This window comes from Nyctibius grandis, chromosome 3 (genome assembly GCF_013368605.1).
Source record: "Nyctibius grandis isolate bNycGra1 chromosome 3, bNycGra1.pri, whole genome shotgun sequence".
NCBI classification, from domain to species: Eukaryota; Metazoa; Chordata; class Aves; order Nyctibiiformes; family Nyctibiidae; genus Nyctibius; species Nyctibius grandis.
The window spans coordinates 59,252,930-59,269,833 of record NC_090660.1 but is presented as its reverse complement, the minus strand read 5'-3'; the positions used below and the strand labels follow the sequence as shown (position 1 = coordinate 59,269,833).

Sequence of the window (16,904 nt, the reverse complement as noted above, 5' to 3'; positions counted from 1 at the left end):
TTTTTCCCTAGGTATTTGACAGTAAAAGTTTTAAGTTATTTACCTAGCAAAATTTTAGAATATAAAGAATAGGTCATCAGTGAAGAGCACTAGGGAAAATGGGAGAGACCTAGTTTCTTGTTTTCTGTCTGTACTTCTGGAAAATGCAAGTGAGTGCTGTATTTAATTTTTAAATGTGAAAGTTACAGCTTCATAATATCTAATATATTTCAGCACTTCATACAAATCTAATTCACTTTGATTTCATTGAGTTCAGAGTAGGCTTTTTATTGTATTGAAAGGGCATTTCGGTAATGCCTATAGTTCACTTTACCAAGAAAGCATTAGGTAAGGTATTGCTCTGTTATTCTTTTACCCGGGGGGAAAACTGCGTTTAGCATTGTTGAAACGTATAGAGGAACCCAAATATTTGTTAAGCCATTTTGTAAAATACTATCCTTGACATTAGTTACTGTGGAGATGAGACATAGTTATGTCTAGAATAGTTTGTGCTAGCATCTAGAGGGGAAAAATCGCAGAATTGACTTCTAAACTACCAGACTTTGCTCACACAAATACTCAAAATGCATGTAATAAAATAAGGTGCATTTTGTAATTAATGGTTTTGTTTGCACAATCATGGTGAATTTTTTAAATGTTGATTCTGAATGGCTGGATTTTTTTTTTTTTCTAGGAAATCTTTTCAAAAGTATTTATGTACTACCGTAGCGATCCTCTGAGAACAGAGAAAAGATTCATTTGGTTTAAAAGCTGTTCAGGTTGAAATTTCTCCTATACAGAAAGCAGTCTTATTACACACAGCCAAATCACTTAAATTAGCATTTATAGTGCCTGTAAAAAATTTTATAGTTAATAGCTAGAAATCATTTTTATTTCAATTTTCTGGTGCGTTGTATTAAAGAGAAGCAGTTTCATTATTCTTCTTTACCTTGAGCAAAGTTGGGAAGTCATGCTTTTATTCTTAGCAAGGAACATTTAACTTGTACTTTGTTCCACTTTTTAAAAAAACTAAATGCCTGAAAGGTGCAGTTTTGGGCTTTCCATTGTCAGATCTGATTCTTTTGGAGAGCTGTCAAGACAGTCCATCTTAATGTATGTACAGAACCCTTTTTTTCTTTTTGTAACTAAAGGGTAAAAACTAGCTGGGCTTAGTTTGACTCACCACATGATACACTAGCTTTGTTTTGCTGTTGAATTTTCCTAGTCTTTTATATTTAAGCTTGACATCTGTCCTTTTAATTGTCCTTACAGTATATGAGGCTCAGAGTCAGGGATGTTACAATACTGTCTGTGTATTCTAACCTTTTCATTTCCTGAGCTGTATTTAAAGAGGTGTTATGGTAAAGCTAGTCTTTGTTTTCCACAATACGCTTTATTTTTTTTTTATATTTAATCCTTAAATATGTATCTTACTTTCCTTCTTCTCCCATATGATTGCTCTAATGAACAGATTCATTTTCTATTTTTCTTAAGTAATATAATCTTTAACAAGCTTTAAGGCTATTTGACTGTAACAGAAGTAAAATAATACAACTTCCGTTTGTAGAAGAAATATTTAGTAGCTGTACTTGCACCATTCTCTTTCTTGGTACACATCATTTAGTTATCGAGCAGCTATCAAACATAAACCTATCTTCATTTTGTAGTGGTACAGCTAAGACAAAAGATGAGTTATTTCTATTTTCTTCAGATTTGCTTACTGTCACACATCTTAAAAAGCAAGTCTCTTCAGAGCATAGAACTTCAGCTGAACACAGCAAGGAATCTAATGCTGCAACAAACGTTGTAAAACCAACCGTGACAGGAAACAGTGGTGTTGGAAGTGGTGTGCAAAGATTTGGGTTCAGACCTCAGAAAGTATGATGTGTTTTTTTAGAGGAAAGAAATTAAGATTGAGGCTAAAAATATGTTTTGTTCCAAATCCATGACTTGGTGTTTAGAGATGTAGCCTGTTCTGAATATGCTTTACATCCAAGACAAGGAAAATCAGTTGTTTGCTTCTTGTAAAAATTCTGCTTGCCTGCCAGATCTAGAACAAAATTTTGACCATAAGAATAGGATTTGATAAAAGCATTCATGCTACAAAGGAATGTTCTAAATAATGACTATGAGGTACAGGAATACTGCTTCCATTTTATGCCACTGGGGAGATGTGTTCCTTTGAAAATTGAGCTAGTCTTTTGAAAGTGATACTCATCAGTTTTAGAAAAGAATGTGTAAAAAGAATGAACAGCCGAAACAAGTTACTGAAGGAATAAAAAGATAGTATAGAGTTACAGAGACTTTTCTGCCTTTCTAGAGATCTGAGTTAATACCTGAATGCAGGCAAGCATGATTAAATATAGATGATCTTTATAAGTATCAGCAAATGCATGGATCAGGATTGCTTTATGGAAGATGCTTTTGGTTCTGAGGTTTCAATTGGTGCTATATGTGGAAATGATGTGCAGGCTAATTCAGTTTACACAGCTGGATATCATACTTGGATTTTTCCTTACATGTATTTTGGTTAAACTTGAACATAGTTTCCTGTTTGACTGAAATAGGTAATATGTGAAAGAAATATTTTGATTTAAGCTGAAAACACAATCCTCAGTGGAAATAAGAAGTGTAAAAGTGATTTCTTATGAGCCTGAAGAAAGTTGCATAACAATCATTTAGAGTTGCTGTTTGCATCCTTAAACTGGTATAGTCCGGTTGGCAATTTCTCTGAAGAACTGGAGAATGGCTTTTGGGCAGTGTTTTGTTGTTCACATTAGTTAAGTACTGCCTCTTTTCTTTCCTGTAATCCCAGTAAAAACAAGGCAGTGGTTGCTGCATAAGTGACTGGAGAGGGAGTTTGGTAGTTGAGAGCAGTCACTCTTCCTTCCTTCTGACCTGAATCGTACCCTTGGGACAGCTCTGCTCTTAGCGGGGGCAGTAATGGCCATCCTTTCTTGTTATCACTCCTTCCCATTTCTACTTCACCGCAGCAACCCAGCTTTCTCTAGCAAATTCAGGTGGATTGTGTTTGGTGTCCTTTGTCCTGACGGTGGAGAATGTTTTGTAAGGTTAGCTGGGTACCCGATACAGGAATTCAAGCACCAAGGCTACTAATGTTGTGTTGTGGGTTAACCCTGGCAGGCAGCTAAGCACCGTGCAGCTGCTCGCTCACTCTCCCCAAGTAGGATGGGGGAGAAAACTTGACAGGTTGAGATAAGGACAGTTTAATAGGTAAAGCAAAAGCTGTGCACACAAGCAAAGCAAAACAAGGAATTAATTCACTACTTCCCATCGGCAGGCAGGTGTTCAGCCATCTCCAGGAAAGCAGGGCTCCATTGTGTGCAACAACTGGGAAGACAAATGCCATAACTCCAAACATCCCCCGCTTCCTCTCTCTTTCCCTCAGGTTTTATTGCTCAGTTGGGTTCAGCTGTCCTGGCTGTGTCCCCTCCTCATTTCTTGTGCACCCCCAGCCAACTCGCTGGCACAGCAACGTGAGAAACAGAATAGGCCTTGACACTGTTTAAGCACTGTGCAGCAAGAGCTAAAACATCCCTGTGTTACAAAATCTGTTTTGCTCAAAAATCGAAAACATAGCACCATAGCAGCTGCTGTGAAGGGAATTAACCGTATCCCAGCCAAAACCAGTACAACTGGAACACTCTCTGTAATATGCTTGAATTACGTTTTTATTTGGGTGGAGAACAGATTAATTGTCCATTGTAAATATTGTGCAGGTTTGTTTTTTTAACTTTGTGGTTTTTTCATATTGCTTTAGCTAATGACCAGTGAGGACATAATTTCATGATGGATAATGACCCTCAATTTTCATTTTTCAAAAATGTTAAATAAAATGAGATACATTACAGTTCTGAAAGTTTTAATATATCCTTTGGCTAAAATAGCTTTTCAGAAAGATGGGTACTGGTGATGGTATTTTTTTTTTGTTGGGTTTGGTTTTTTTTTTTAAATTGCACAGTCTTCATTTTGAAGTGAAACTCATCTCTGAGTTGGGTCATGTCTTCTGATCCTCCTGGTCATCAAGGGGATCTACCCACAGCTTCAGTCTTGAATGCATCTTTCGTTGAAATAGCATTCTTTGACCTTTTCATTTTCTATGGAGAGCCCAAAAATCTTTGTGTTGTTCCTTCCTGCTCTTCTTGTATTTCCTTTCCAGCCTGCCTGTTTCTATGGCTGGGTTTTATTCTTTGCTCTGTGAAAAGACTAGAGGAAAAAATAATCTTCCTCTAACTAACACTGTGTAACCAAGAAGGAGGTGACCTAATCTGTGCGTGAAGAGAGAGGGGGAAAAAGAAAAACAGAAAGTTAAAAAAAAAGGGCCCTTTTTCATCTCCTACAGAGGCACCAAATGCCTTTTTTGCTTGCAGGGCTCCTTATTCTACATATGGAGGATCAGCAGACATGCACCTTCTCAAAGAAGATATTGGTAAGACTTTTCTTTCTGTCTAACACAGAATTAAGAAAGCCTTCTGGAGATTAAGACAACATTGTCACAATGTTCAATTACAGTTAGCCTTGAAACACTGCATCTCATATATCCTGTGCCTGTATTAATGAGGATTGCCTGAGATGTTGGGAATGCTTAATTGCCATCTACACATGCAGAATTTGTTTAGGAAATAAAAGTATCCTTGGTCTTTATTGTTACTGTTTAGAAAATTGAATTTTAAATAGAGTAACACATTTTTCTGCCTGCAACCCCACATTTTCTTAAGTATTGCTCTGCAAAACATTTCTGTAAGTTCTGAGAGTCAAGCCACTTACATCTTTTTGTGACAAGTTGACAGTTTATTCTCCAGTACCCAGTATCTGATGTTTGCTGAGAAGATTTTTTTTTTTCTTCCACCCCAAATCCCAGTTTTAAGTTTTTATTTACTCTTATATGTGGTGCATAAGATGTTCTTGGTTTTTTGGGTTTTCTTTGTTCCTCCCTCCCCATTAGGAAGGACTGGCAACCTTTAATGCAGTGTTATTGTTTGGGAGCACTTTTTCCCTCTTGATGCAAGCCGTTTCCACTTTTGCTTATGCAATGACATCAGGTTAAAAATAGTCAGGTTCTGTAGATGATTTGTTAAAGCACAAAAATGCATTCTTCATAATTCCTGACTTTATTTTGCATGTTCTGTTTTTATTGTTGTAGTCTGCATTGGATTTAAAAAGCTGCCTTTTTTTTTTTTTTTTTTTTTTTTTTTTTTTTTTTCCTGAAGCACTATGTCCTGTAGTGTGGCTTTGAAATAGAGCTTCAGTTTCACAGGAAGGCTATCTTCTTTACTACTCTCAGGATACTGTGAAATATTTGCTAAAAAGTATAGTCAGTATTTGTTAGGGCTACAGAGTTCAAAAGATTGCTTTAGATACCACAGTGTGGTTTTTCTGATATTCTCATAATAGGTCTTTAATATTAACCTGGGTGTGTAGCCCATTGATACAACTGAATGCATGTAAAAATAGTAATAGCAGTGAAATCCTTAAAAAAACAAAACCAAAACAAAAAATCCCCCAGAAAACCCAAACCACCGATACCAGCAACATCCAAGGAAGTCAAACTGTAAAATACAATATGGCTGTACTATTCCAGGGAAATAACCTGTTCCTGGAGACTTGCAAGACAGTGTATGTATTTACAAGGCAAGATGGAATGAGCGAAGGAGCCTGACAACTTTGAGGATATCCTTGCCCCAAATTTTTTTGTTGACTTCCTACATAGCTAGGCTATTTTTTTTTTTGGCTTGAGATTTTTGGTAGTAAACTAATAGATATTTTTAGCTTAAATACCTATAGCTTCTTGATCATTTGAACAGAAATTGTTTCATGACATTTGCTGCTTTACTGATAGGTGCTAAATATTTTGAGTTGCTTTATGTAGCTGATTTTCTAATTTACATTTCTTATTTTTTTGAAGTATATTCCAAGCATCAAAGTAGACTTCCTCTTCACTTATCCTACCCTAGATATAGGGGATGTATTCTCTATCTTCAAGATAGGAATTAAGTTCAATTCAATTGGTTCGTCTTGAGGTAATCACTATACATCATCCTTCCTGCTGAACTGCCTTTTTTCATCTTTCATGTATAAATCCTTGAAATGCAGTATATTTTGGTGACCAGCTGGGTACCTTGTTTTGAATGATATTGCTGCTTTAAAGGAAGTCTGCAGGTGAAATAAAATGTGTTGGATTCAGTTTTTACACCTTTAGAAACCTCGTCTTATTCTGACTTTGCAAATCTAACTTCAGGGTTCATTTTTCCTTTTTCCTTCAGAAAATCAGTGCACTCCTGTTTCTCCTTCTGTATGCAGTAGGAATGTATAGATTGACATACAGTTAAAGAAATGACTTCTCAGATTCAGCTTCTTTCTTTTGGCTGAGTTCCATATATGTGCTCTTAAAGAGAAGTTCAACTCTGAGTTTCCCTGGCCAGTTGTAGCTTTAGTCTCTTCTTGGAAAGAAACTGCTACCTACATTTTAGATTTCAGTAATGACTGCTTGAAATAAGTTGCTGTTGTGTGGAGAACTGAGCTGTCATCTAGCTTTTAGATGTATTTAAACATATCTTTCAAGCTGGAAGAAGTACGAAATGATTTGTAAACACTTTTTCTGTGTTGCAAAATGCTTTCTTCTGTGAAGTAGGCTTTTTCACTATGAATATTTTCAGCTCTTAGAAAACAAAATTACAGGTGATATGTTTTCTTGCAAGTTGTGCACTTTCAATTTGTGGCACAGATCAATTTCCTTTTAAAAAACGCCCTCAAGTCATCTTTTGCTTATATAGTATCCTATTTTAGAGTATAAAATAACTTTGTTTCTCTATTACATGTGATATATGTTAAAATAGATTAAAAGTGATATTTATTGCTGCTTACATAAACTCAATTTCCATATGTAGTTAAAGAAAACAAAATAATGTATTTGAGCATTAAGCCTTAACTTAAAATGTGCCTTTTTGGCTGGAGACTTCAATCTAACTGGTATTCTTTTGCTCTTTGCAAAAGGCACCCCCTGCACCTGACACTTCACTCTTTATTAGGCACTGACTCCTTCATCTGAGCGTACTTCCAAATTAATAACACTGTTTTAATGAATAAATAGCAAAGCAATAGGTACTGAGTAGTGCCCTTAGTTTGGCAATGCCCTTAGTTTGGGCAAACTAAGTAGTGCCCTTAGTTTGGTTGTAGAGTAGGAGGATAACCTAAAGGTTCAAGAGTTAAAATTGTATGTTCTTCCATTTGTATTGTAGCTGCTATCCAGTGTCTGAAAAATAAAAGTTATGAACCCTGTGCAATTAAGATAGCATGTCAGGCATTGTAGTTCGCTGTTTCCAATTAAGAGTTAAGTCTTAAAGTCCTGAGAGTATATTAAATGAGGCTTTTAATCAATGAAGAGAGGGATGAAAAAAACATAATGCTATTTGATTGCCTTGAAATATTTGGCTTTCGTAAAAACCTAAAAGGTAGCGATCAGCTGCTGCAGGTGTATTGCTGATCTTAAGGATTATTTCTGTAACTTTTGTTTTTTATAATATCCTTCCAAACATTCAGGAAAGCAGCTCACCCACCTCAAAGCAACTCACACCCAAAAGACAGGCAGCAGCAGAACTGTAGGGAAAACCAAATAGCGTGGGGCTGGATGTGGGAATTTTCTTTGTGGAAGATGATTCTATTTACTGCAAATAGGGTAACAAAGGAAGAATTCTCTGTTCTTTGTGTTTCGTAGGAGAGAAGTCATTTGTTCAAAACTAATGGGAGGGGAGCTAATTTTAATGTTGGGTAGAGTTTGCTCTGTGATTGATGTCTCTGCCTTTTGAGGCTGTGTGGGTTTTTGAAAGATGGAATTCTAAATTCTGTACTTGTGTTCTCCTCTTTCACTCCATTTTAGCCTCTGTATTGAGTTTCCAGAAGATAAGTTATAAAAGGCATGTCTGATTAGATGAAAGTTCTGTGGAACTGTGTTTACTGTGCTTGCAATTGACAAATACCTTTCTTTTTTTTTTTCCTTTCTTCTTTTTTTTTTTTTTTTTTTTTTTTTAAATAGGATGCAGGACAGAAGAGATTTGGTGCTATTTCCTGTAATATTTGTGGAATGCTTTACACTGCATCAAATCCAGAGGATGAAACCCAACATCTGCTCTTTCATAACCAGTTCATAAGTGCTGTAAAATATGTGGTAAGAAAACCATATCTTTTTAAAGACATAAGCGTTACCTTTTATTTGCTGTGTACTAGTTACAATTCATATTACATTAAGTCATAGTGTTACGTTAAGTAATAGATGAGTATCACAGTAGGCCATAAATAATCCACTTTAGGAAATAAATGTTTTTAAGAGCCATGGTAGACAGATTATGTGTAATATATAAAAATATGTAGTAGGATAGTGGTGTTTCGTTGCCATTGTATTCTTTCTGTTACAATTCCTTAATCTTGGGGGGTGAGGGTGGTGATAGGAAGACAGAGGAATGTCACTGTTCTGAAAGTGCTAAATACAGGTTTCAGTACAACTGATGTTTGCAGTGGTCAGCTTAATAGTCAGATAAAGAGCTGATTGTATTATTTTTGTAATTGTGTAATCTTAGATGACTTCTAAATTATTTTTTCTTAATTATGTGTAATTTGAAGAGAGGCTGCCTAGGAATCCAGCTGAGACAACTTCATAGTATATTGAAACTTTACTGAATTTATAGTGTGATTGTAATCTTTAAATATAAAAGTATTATTCTTTAACTTCATTATGTGTGCTGTATATGAGTATATCTCTCATATTAAAGCTCAGATTTGCAAAATTTCGTACAATTTGAAGTATATTTTAAAATCAGCTACTTCACACTAGCTGATATTACAAGACTGACAGGAAATATCTGTTCACATGTCTGAAATCCAGAATAGTATCCAGAAAGTCTGTTTTCTTTATCACACATGTTACCTTCAGTACTCTACACTCGAGTAGATAAGACCTCCAGGATAACTGAACTGAGGCCACCAATTCATTTCATGTAGGTACCAAATGGCTGTTGGGCTACTCTTAAATCTCAAGCTCAGTTTTATCTCACTGTTTACAAATATAAAGATATATCTTCATAGCTGAAGTGTTTGAAACCATCTGGTAAATAGTTCTGGTATTTGTTCTGTTCATGGTTAGTTTTTGATGAATAATCCTGACATCTTGAAAGATCTCTTCTAATACACATTAGCTACATTAGAGGGTGAGACTGGGCAGAAAGTGTGGTGGAACGCAGTACATTATAATGGCAGCATATAATACATTTCCCCATTTCATTTCTGTTTGTCCTTTTCCTGACCCTGCCCCCAAGTACTTTTGGATCTTGAATGTTACCAAAGATGTAAACATAATTTACAGAAGGTGGTGTTAGTTCTTTTGGACAGAAACTGACAGATGAGTTCAATAGTTACTTAAAACTGCTTTGTTCACGTAGATAGGAAGCTGCACTGAAGTTTGAATGTTTTGAAAGTTGAGAGAGCTGAAATTCTCACTTGTATGTAAGTCTAGAGTAACAACGTGATTAACATAAAAGTGAAAGAGCAGACTGCCTTAAACCCATTGTAAACAACTATGTATAAAGTTAGGTGTGCTTATAATTTGAGAAGAACTTTCCCTATTGTTTTCTCAGTTGCTAGGCATAGTTTTAAAACTTCACACAATGTGTACTCAAGCAAATTATTTGTATTGTCAGTTCAGTGAGTAAACAGTTCTATCCCTGAGATCTTCTAAGACTCTAGTTGTGTTTTGTGACTGTCATAGATGGCTATAGAGCAAGACTTAGGCAGTTATGGTGTAAGAGAAACTGTAGAGTAAGAGGCGAAGGAAGGAGTCTTACGAGTCTTTAAATTCCCCTCTGATTTTTTTTTTTCCCCCTTATAATTTATTCGACACTGTTTTCTGCATGGATGAGTAACTTCCGCCATGCTAAATAGATAAGTCTTTAACACTAGCCACTTGACCCATAGTCAGTGGTTCTTGATTGATTGTATTGTGGTAATGTCTGTGACAGAAACATCCTCACCTCCTCTTAGAAAATAATTTGAATTTTAGATAAGCCTTCTTTCCAGTGAATTAGTGCACCAGGTCTCTACTTGTTAATTCTTAGTCATCCAGAAATACCAGAAGAATGATTGCTAGTTAACGTAGTTTCACTAGGAGGTTCCTAGTGGGGATTGTTGGGAGGATGGCTTGGAGGTGTTACATGCTTGGTTTCTGATATTTGTATGTAGTTACTATAACTACCTTCCTTTCCCTGACAGAAAGTGTTAACTGGACAGTAGCATCATAGGATTAAAAAATTTGTACTAGAGAAAATCTTGGTAACTTTTGCTTAGATTTTCTGGTCCAGGAACATCTGGTTTTGGTGACCTTGGTATGTTACTTTATTAGTTCTCCAGATATTCTTTTTTATGTAGTTAATATATTTGGCATTATTGTCAATTTGGAGGCCATTCTAAGGTATCTTAGAAGCATTTTTCATTCTCGTGTCATTCACATTCTTCATGCCATATGGTGCAGTCCCAGTCTGACTAGAGAAGTCTTTTCTCAATTTTTCTCCCTTTTGAGTGTCTCTTGTTATGTGCTTAGTAGTTCTATTGATGATTCATTTCACAGAATTGGAAAAAGAAAGCCGATATACATTATGATGCTAGAGCTTCTTGCTGTGAACTTTGAAAACAGCCCTTGTTAGTGTCTTGCCCACGTGCATGCAGCTGCTTTGTGGGTTTTTTAAAAGTAATGAGTAGCCAGAAGATAGTTTGCATGTAAATAATAAATTACTATCTTCAACAAAATATAATTTTCATGGTGGGCTTTTTTTTTTTTTGACTGTCTTGTTTCTTTTAGTAAAAATGTCTTTTTAGATCTCTAGAAATTCCACGATGCCCCCAGAAATTGGACAGGCTAACAAGAAAGTGCTATTGGAATACTTGTTTTGTCATGGATGGCTGATAGAGACAATAAGGAAATTGCAGGCCTTGCATGGAGAGAGAAAGTTTAGCAAGTTTAATGACGTTTTCTGGATTTGGGAACAGAAGATTGGCAAGGACTGATACGGGTTTTCTGAAGGGTGCCATTTGCTGTTAATAGGAGTGTGCAAATTGACTAAGCAAGAAGGTAAAGTAGTCAAGGATAGTACTGGAGCAGGAATAGATTAGTGTCCCCTACTGCAGATGAATGTAGGAATCTGTCTCACTATCCTTCTGGTTTCAGACATCTGAAAGTCTCCAGAAAAAATACACTATTCTAGCATGTGCGTGCATGGAGTGATGACATATACATCAAGTGTTAACTCCAGTGGGATGGATAACTTTGTGGGATGGATATGTGGTTCAGTTTTATAAAATCCTCTGGCTGTGATACCACACAATATCAATTTTGTATCCTCTCTGTGATACCACATAGTATCAATTTTGTATTTCTGCACAAGTTTTCTAAGAGCAAGACATTATTTTTAATGATGTTTTTAAGTTGCAAAACGAAATACTTAAGTTAGGAAGTGCTTGTGGATTCAGGTGCCTGATGTGAATGCAGTTAATGTGTTTGTATTTCAAGCTCATCTTCTTAGTTAAAAATATCTTGAGCTGAAGAAAGTGGAAGAAGCTGTTACTTGGGCTAATGTCTAATCTGATACGTTTTAAATAGCTGTTCTGCTGTACTTGCATCCAAGCCCGTCTGTGAGGTTCTTATGATTTTCATACAAAAAAAAAAAAGCGACGTTGGACTTCTTGGAACCTAAGGTTAATAGAATATTGTGATTGAAGGCGATGATGAATTTCATGTAATCTTAGAAAGATTTCGTGGTTGTCTTTGATTTGCATTAATTCCAAAAGTGATACATCTGTACAATATAGAACTTAATAATATTCCAAATAAAGTTCTTACCATTAGCTATCTTCTGTAAGAATCTTAGTTTCTACAGAGGGTGGTATTTAATAGTTACAGCTGAGGATCTTAATTTGTTCTACAGTCAAAACTTCGTTCTCCATATTATGTTCACAGGAAAGTGAGGCAGAATATCTGTAATTTGATGGAGTGATGAAGAAGGCAGTAGACCCATTTCTCTGCTAAGGATTATCAAGAATAGAAGTGCACGAAATTTCATACTAAACTTGATTATTAGGGGAAAAATTAATAAATGCTTTTCTTAGTGAAGATCAAGAATTATACAGTATTAACCACAGTTTCTTCAGTACCTCAGTATTTTTCAGGAAAAAATGGTGTAAGAAAAAAACACCACCATTTTCCATGTATTTGTATTCATTTGAAAAATAGGGAGTACAGACAAGCCAGAACTGGTGTATATAGAAAAATACCAGGTTTACTGTCCCATTTCCTGCTCTTATGTAGGAACTTTAAAAACATGAGGAAGCAGTCTACTGTGTCTTCAAACTTAGCTTTTAAAGGCAAACCTACATCAGATATTATTAAAACGATAAGCAGAACATAGTTCACGTGAAATTGAGCGCTGAACACTTCAGCTACAATGCCATTAATGTTGGAGCCATCTTTCCAACTGTGTTCTACATCATTCATTATCTACATATATAATAGCCAGTGAAAGCAATGCACAACACAGTGCATTTGTAATTACCGTCCATACTGCTATTTCATGATGCAGTAGTGACTGCTCTTCTGTATTGCCCTTTTTTGAATGCTCTCTTCCTTTTGTAATTCTGTTGCCATTGCACCTTAATAAGCAAGCAGGAGCAATCTTTAATCTTGTTTGAATTGGGAGAAAAAGTTAGAGTTAGATTAAAAATGAGTTAACTGATCGTGGCAGAGTTGCCTTACATTCTCAAAAGATTACAAATACCTGTAGGATAAATAGTGGTAACATGGAGGAGAGGAGGGTATTGCAACAGGTATTAGACACCGGTGGGGCTCTGTACAGCACCAGTCTGCCCAAGCGTGGTGATTAGCGTATATGTGCCTTGCTGCTGCTGGCTATAGGTATTGTATTGTTGAGCATAGACTTCCAATATCATGGAGGAGTGGTATAATCATGTTCTTTTACTCCAGGCCTTGCAGAACATGTATGCTGGTGGGAATAATAGCTTTTCTTTTAACTTTTTTGGTCATCACAAGCAATGTATATGAATGCTTGGGCATCTCATTCAACACTAAATAAGTCTTAATGCCCTAAAGTAATGTCAATTGAAAGGAAAGGATATGCAAATTTGCTGACATTGCAGTAAAATATTATAAAGTATATTGCGGACATCATGCTTTTGTTTCTTGCTATAGTAAGGTGCTTTTCCCATCTGCCTGAGTGAAGGAGTCCTACTTTCGTTCTCAGTGATTGAAACAAAACACAACATTCCACAAGGTGTTTTAATAGTGTCAAAATAGTGGGGTTTTGTTAAAAAAAAAAAAAACCAACACATTAATAAGTGTGTTAAGGGAAATCATCTTCAGACTGCATGCAAGATACTAGTACTAAAGTGTATTTTGTGTATTGTAGTTATCTAATAGGATCAGTCCCAGTTGAAGCTATAGCACGTTTTCTTTAACAGGTTTAATGTTAGAGTATGAAAGAGCTGTGACCCATCTTGTGCATTATTTCCATTTGTCTGGATTAAAGGAAGCACAGTTCGTTCCTTACTAAGACTGAACAATAAGGATGCTGAAGATGCAGATGCTTATGTGACATGTTAGTTTTTCTTTTTGAAACTCTTAAAGCTGTTTCAATAACAAAGGAGTATGACTTTAAAATGTCTTCTCTGATGTAAACCAAATGAACTAAAAATTTTGGATGAGCTTAGGGTTTGCAGAAACTTTTTGGAAAGCTTCATCTAAAAGATACACTTCTGAATAAATTCAAAACTACTTCAATTGAAACTACCTCTCCTGTGAATAGGATCAGTTCCCATATTATACTAATCACTTAAGAAAATTAATAGGTGGACAATAATGAAAATAATGAGTTCTTAGTATTAGAGAGTAAATTATTGCATTTTTATGGAATTATTTTTAGACCTGCTAATGCAGTGTTGCTTGAAAGTGTAACAGCAGTAAGCTGTTCAGAAACGTTTTCTTCCATCAGATTTAATTTTGTTAGAAATACGTGGCTATTATGTTAACAGAATAGAGTTGAATTCTCTGCATTAGGCCTGCAACATTCTGGATGCTGTAATGGTAGGATTATCAAACACATTGCATTTATCTGCTGAGTGATGGTCATGGTTGGTTTAAAGTAGGCTATAGAAAGTTTTTGCAGGGCAAACAGGTAACCAAAAGGCAGCAAAAGACAAAAAACTTGAGAGAGGATGGTGTTTGAGGTTGGAGAGCAGTAATCCTTGCCTGAATTTTTTGACACCTTTTCTAGCAGTCTCAAAAGGCATGTCACAGTCCCACAAATTACACTTTTCTGCTTACCTGAATATTGTGACACTGCTGTTTACTGCTCTTTCTGTTCAGACCATAATCTATATAAATCCAAATAGGATTTTCATTCGTGTTGGTATTTGGTGCAACTGCTACTGAGAAGAAAAGCAGGCAGGATTGAAACAGTGTCTGTTGCAACCATTGCTGTGCTTGGTGCTAAACTCACACTTAAACAGTTCCAGGGCTACCAGCAAGTAGATACATTTCTGAAATTATTCTCTTCGTGTCTGTTTTGGGGTAAGGAGTAAAATCAGCATGATTAAAATGAGATACAGTTCAAGTATTATAACACTTAAGTTTGTCTTTTTTTTTTGTGGTAGTATATATGGCATTCATTCAGTGCCAAATTCCATTGTTTGGTCTTTAGTTAAACGTTATTTTATGGGAAGGTACAGATTTCAATGAGAAATATCCCATCAATATTGGTTCTTCAAAGGCTTTTTTATTTAAAGTTGCTTTGAGTAAGACTTGTAGATCAGCCTTTTTAGTGGCTGAAGTTACTTCTGCATTCAGTATTTTTAGGTCCCATCAAAGCAACTTGAGTTCTATTATCTACCAGTCCCATCTTACTAGATTTAAGTGGCTTTTTTGTTTTGTTTTTTTCCATGCAGGTACTGCTCATTATTCACCACGAGTGTGGATCTGAAGAAGAGTTAATTACCTCTATTTTTTTGAGTATGTTTATACTTCAGATACACACAACGTAGCCTCCTTCCCCATTAGATTCTTAGAAGGTAGTTATAAAATTTTTTCTAGTATCCTTCTTGTGGCTTTAACAGTTATGATCAGTAACAAAATAAACTATTCCTTACATTTTGGGCAACTGCATGCCAATCAGTTCACTTAGAACCTCCTGGAGGTCTTTCGCATGCCAAACTTTAAAACTGAGTGTGTATTTGTGGAGGTAACTATGTTAAAAAGAAATATTTTATTAAAACTTAGGGGTTTTCCCATTCACTGGACTTTGGAAAATAAGTATTACATAGGTTTGGAAATCAGTTACGTGAGCCGCGTTTGCTACTTCTATTTTAAAATTCAGTTTGCACTGCAGTCCTGGGGGAAGAAATCTAGTTGGGAAATAAGACACTTTAACAAACTGTTTCTAGATATAGTTAGGCTATTGTATAAATTATTGTATAAATAAGATCATATTATATCTGTTGTGCTCATTTTAAAAAGCTAGCTGAAGTTTCCTTCTCTAGCAAAGCAACTGCTAAATATTGTGAAGTCTCTGCATAAGTTCAGTGTCTAGAACAATAATATGCAATTTCTGTCTGTAGAAGTACAACTTGTGTATGGTTTAGATATGTGTTTGTTTTATTTAGGGTTGGAAAAAGGAGAGAATTTTGGCTGAATATCCTGATGGAAAGATAATAATGGTTCTTCCTGATGACCCGAAGTATGCACTTAAAAAGGTATGGTGAAAAGGACTGGACTTGTCTATCTTACCTTGTTTGATATTTTAATATAAGTAATGAGAATGTTCATAGAAAGTTTGTATAATTTACGTGTGAGCAGTTGAAGTTGGGCTCAAAACTGCAGTGGTTCTGTAGCTTTTTCCACAGACAGGTCAGACATCTCACTCTTACACACTGCTGCTCTCTTCATAGAGAGGATGAGTCTGAGCAGGAGTGGAAGGCAGGGGTGGGAAAAGCATCAACCAACTGATTTTTTTACATTTTTCTTAAATATACTTGCTGATTGCCAGATATTTTATGAAATGTAAACTTCCTACTGTATTTAAACAAACTGAAATGTATTGATGTTATTACACAGCATGAATATGGCACCATTCTCTAAATGATTTTTGGATAAAAACAGATTTATGTGGAAAGTGGCCTCAAAGCAATCTAGTCCATTCCCATGTCCAAAGCAGGATCAGCTCTGGTTGTAATGTATCTGACAACTTTCTAAAACTTCTACCACTGGAGGTTTTTTCTGACCTCTTCAGACTCTGTTACAGTGCTTTGCTATCTGTAACATTAGGAAATTTTCCCTAAACGTCCAGCAGAATCTCTGCACTGCAATTTAAGCTCATTAGTGCAAATCATAACTGCCATAGCTGTAGAAAACATCCTTCTTTTCCTCTTTGCTGCAGCTTTTTTGTGCCTGAACAAACTGATTGTTTCACCTGAAGGAGATTGACAGGATGTGCTGCTTTTTGGTTTATACTCAATAACGTTTTATAGAACTCTGACCATTGTCATGCTCTCCTCTAGATTATTTCCATTCGTGCCATGCCTCACGTCTCTTTTAAAACACTTAATATAAAACTGGGCACAGTACACTGGTGGAACCTTAGAGCAGCAGTGTACTTTGGTGTCTTGCTGGCTAGCCTGTGTTCATACATCTTAATATGTCATTACTTTTGTTTTTTCAGTAGCTCTTTCTGATGGCGTGACTGTAGTGGGTTTTCTTTAGCCTAACATAGAATTTTATAAGGTATTGAATTGAAACTACAAATTTTCTTAATACATAGTTATCTGTATCAAATATTGTAATAAGTTTTATTTCTCTGGTG

At 35.7% G+C, this 16,904-nt stretch overlaps 1 protein-coding gene across 4 annotated transcripts in view; it reads left to right on the top strand.

Moving 5' to 3' along the window:
- The window catches only part of ESCO1 (establishment of sister chromatid cohesion N-acetyltransferase 1), a 32,458-nt gene that overhangs the window by 9,982 nt on the left and 5,572 nt on the right, over window positions 1-16,904 (top strand). For 3 of the 4 annotated variants that reach the window (XM_068396435.1, XM_068396436.1, XM_068396437.1), the window contains 2 exons: window positions 8,033-8,164; window positions 15,709-15,798. In XM_068396435.1, coding sequence (XP_068252536.1) covers window positions 8,033-8,164; window positions 15,709-15,798 — 222 coding nt within the window. Of the gene's footprint in view, window positions 1-8,032; window positions 8,165-14,994; window positions 15,118-15,708; window positions 15,799-16,904 lie in introns of those variants that run through there. The other variant, XM_068396438.1, reaches the window with a different exon arrangement.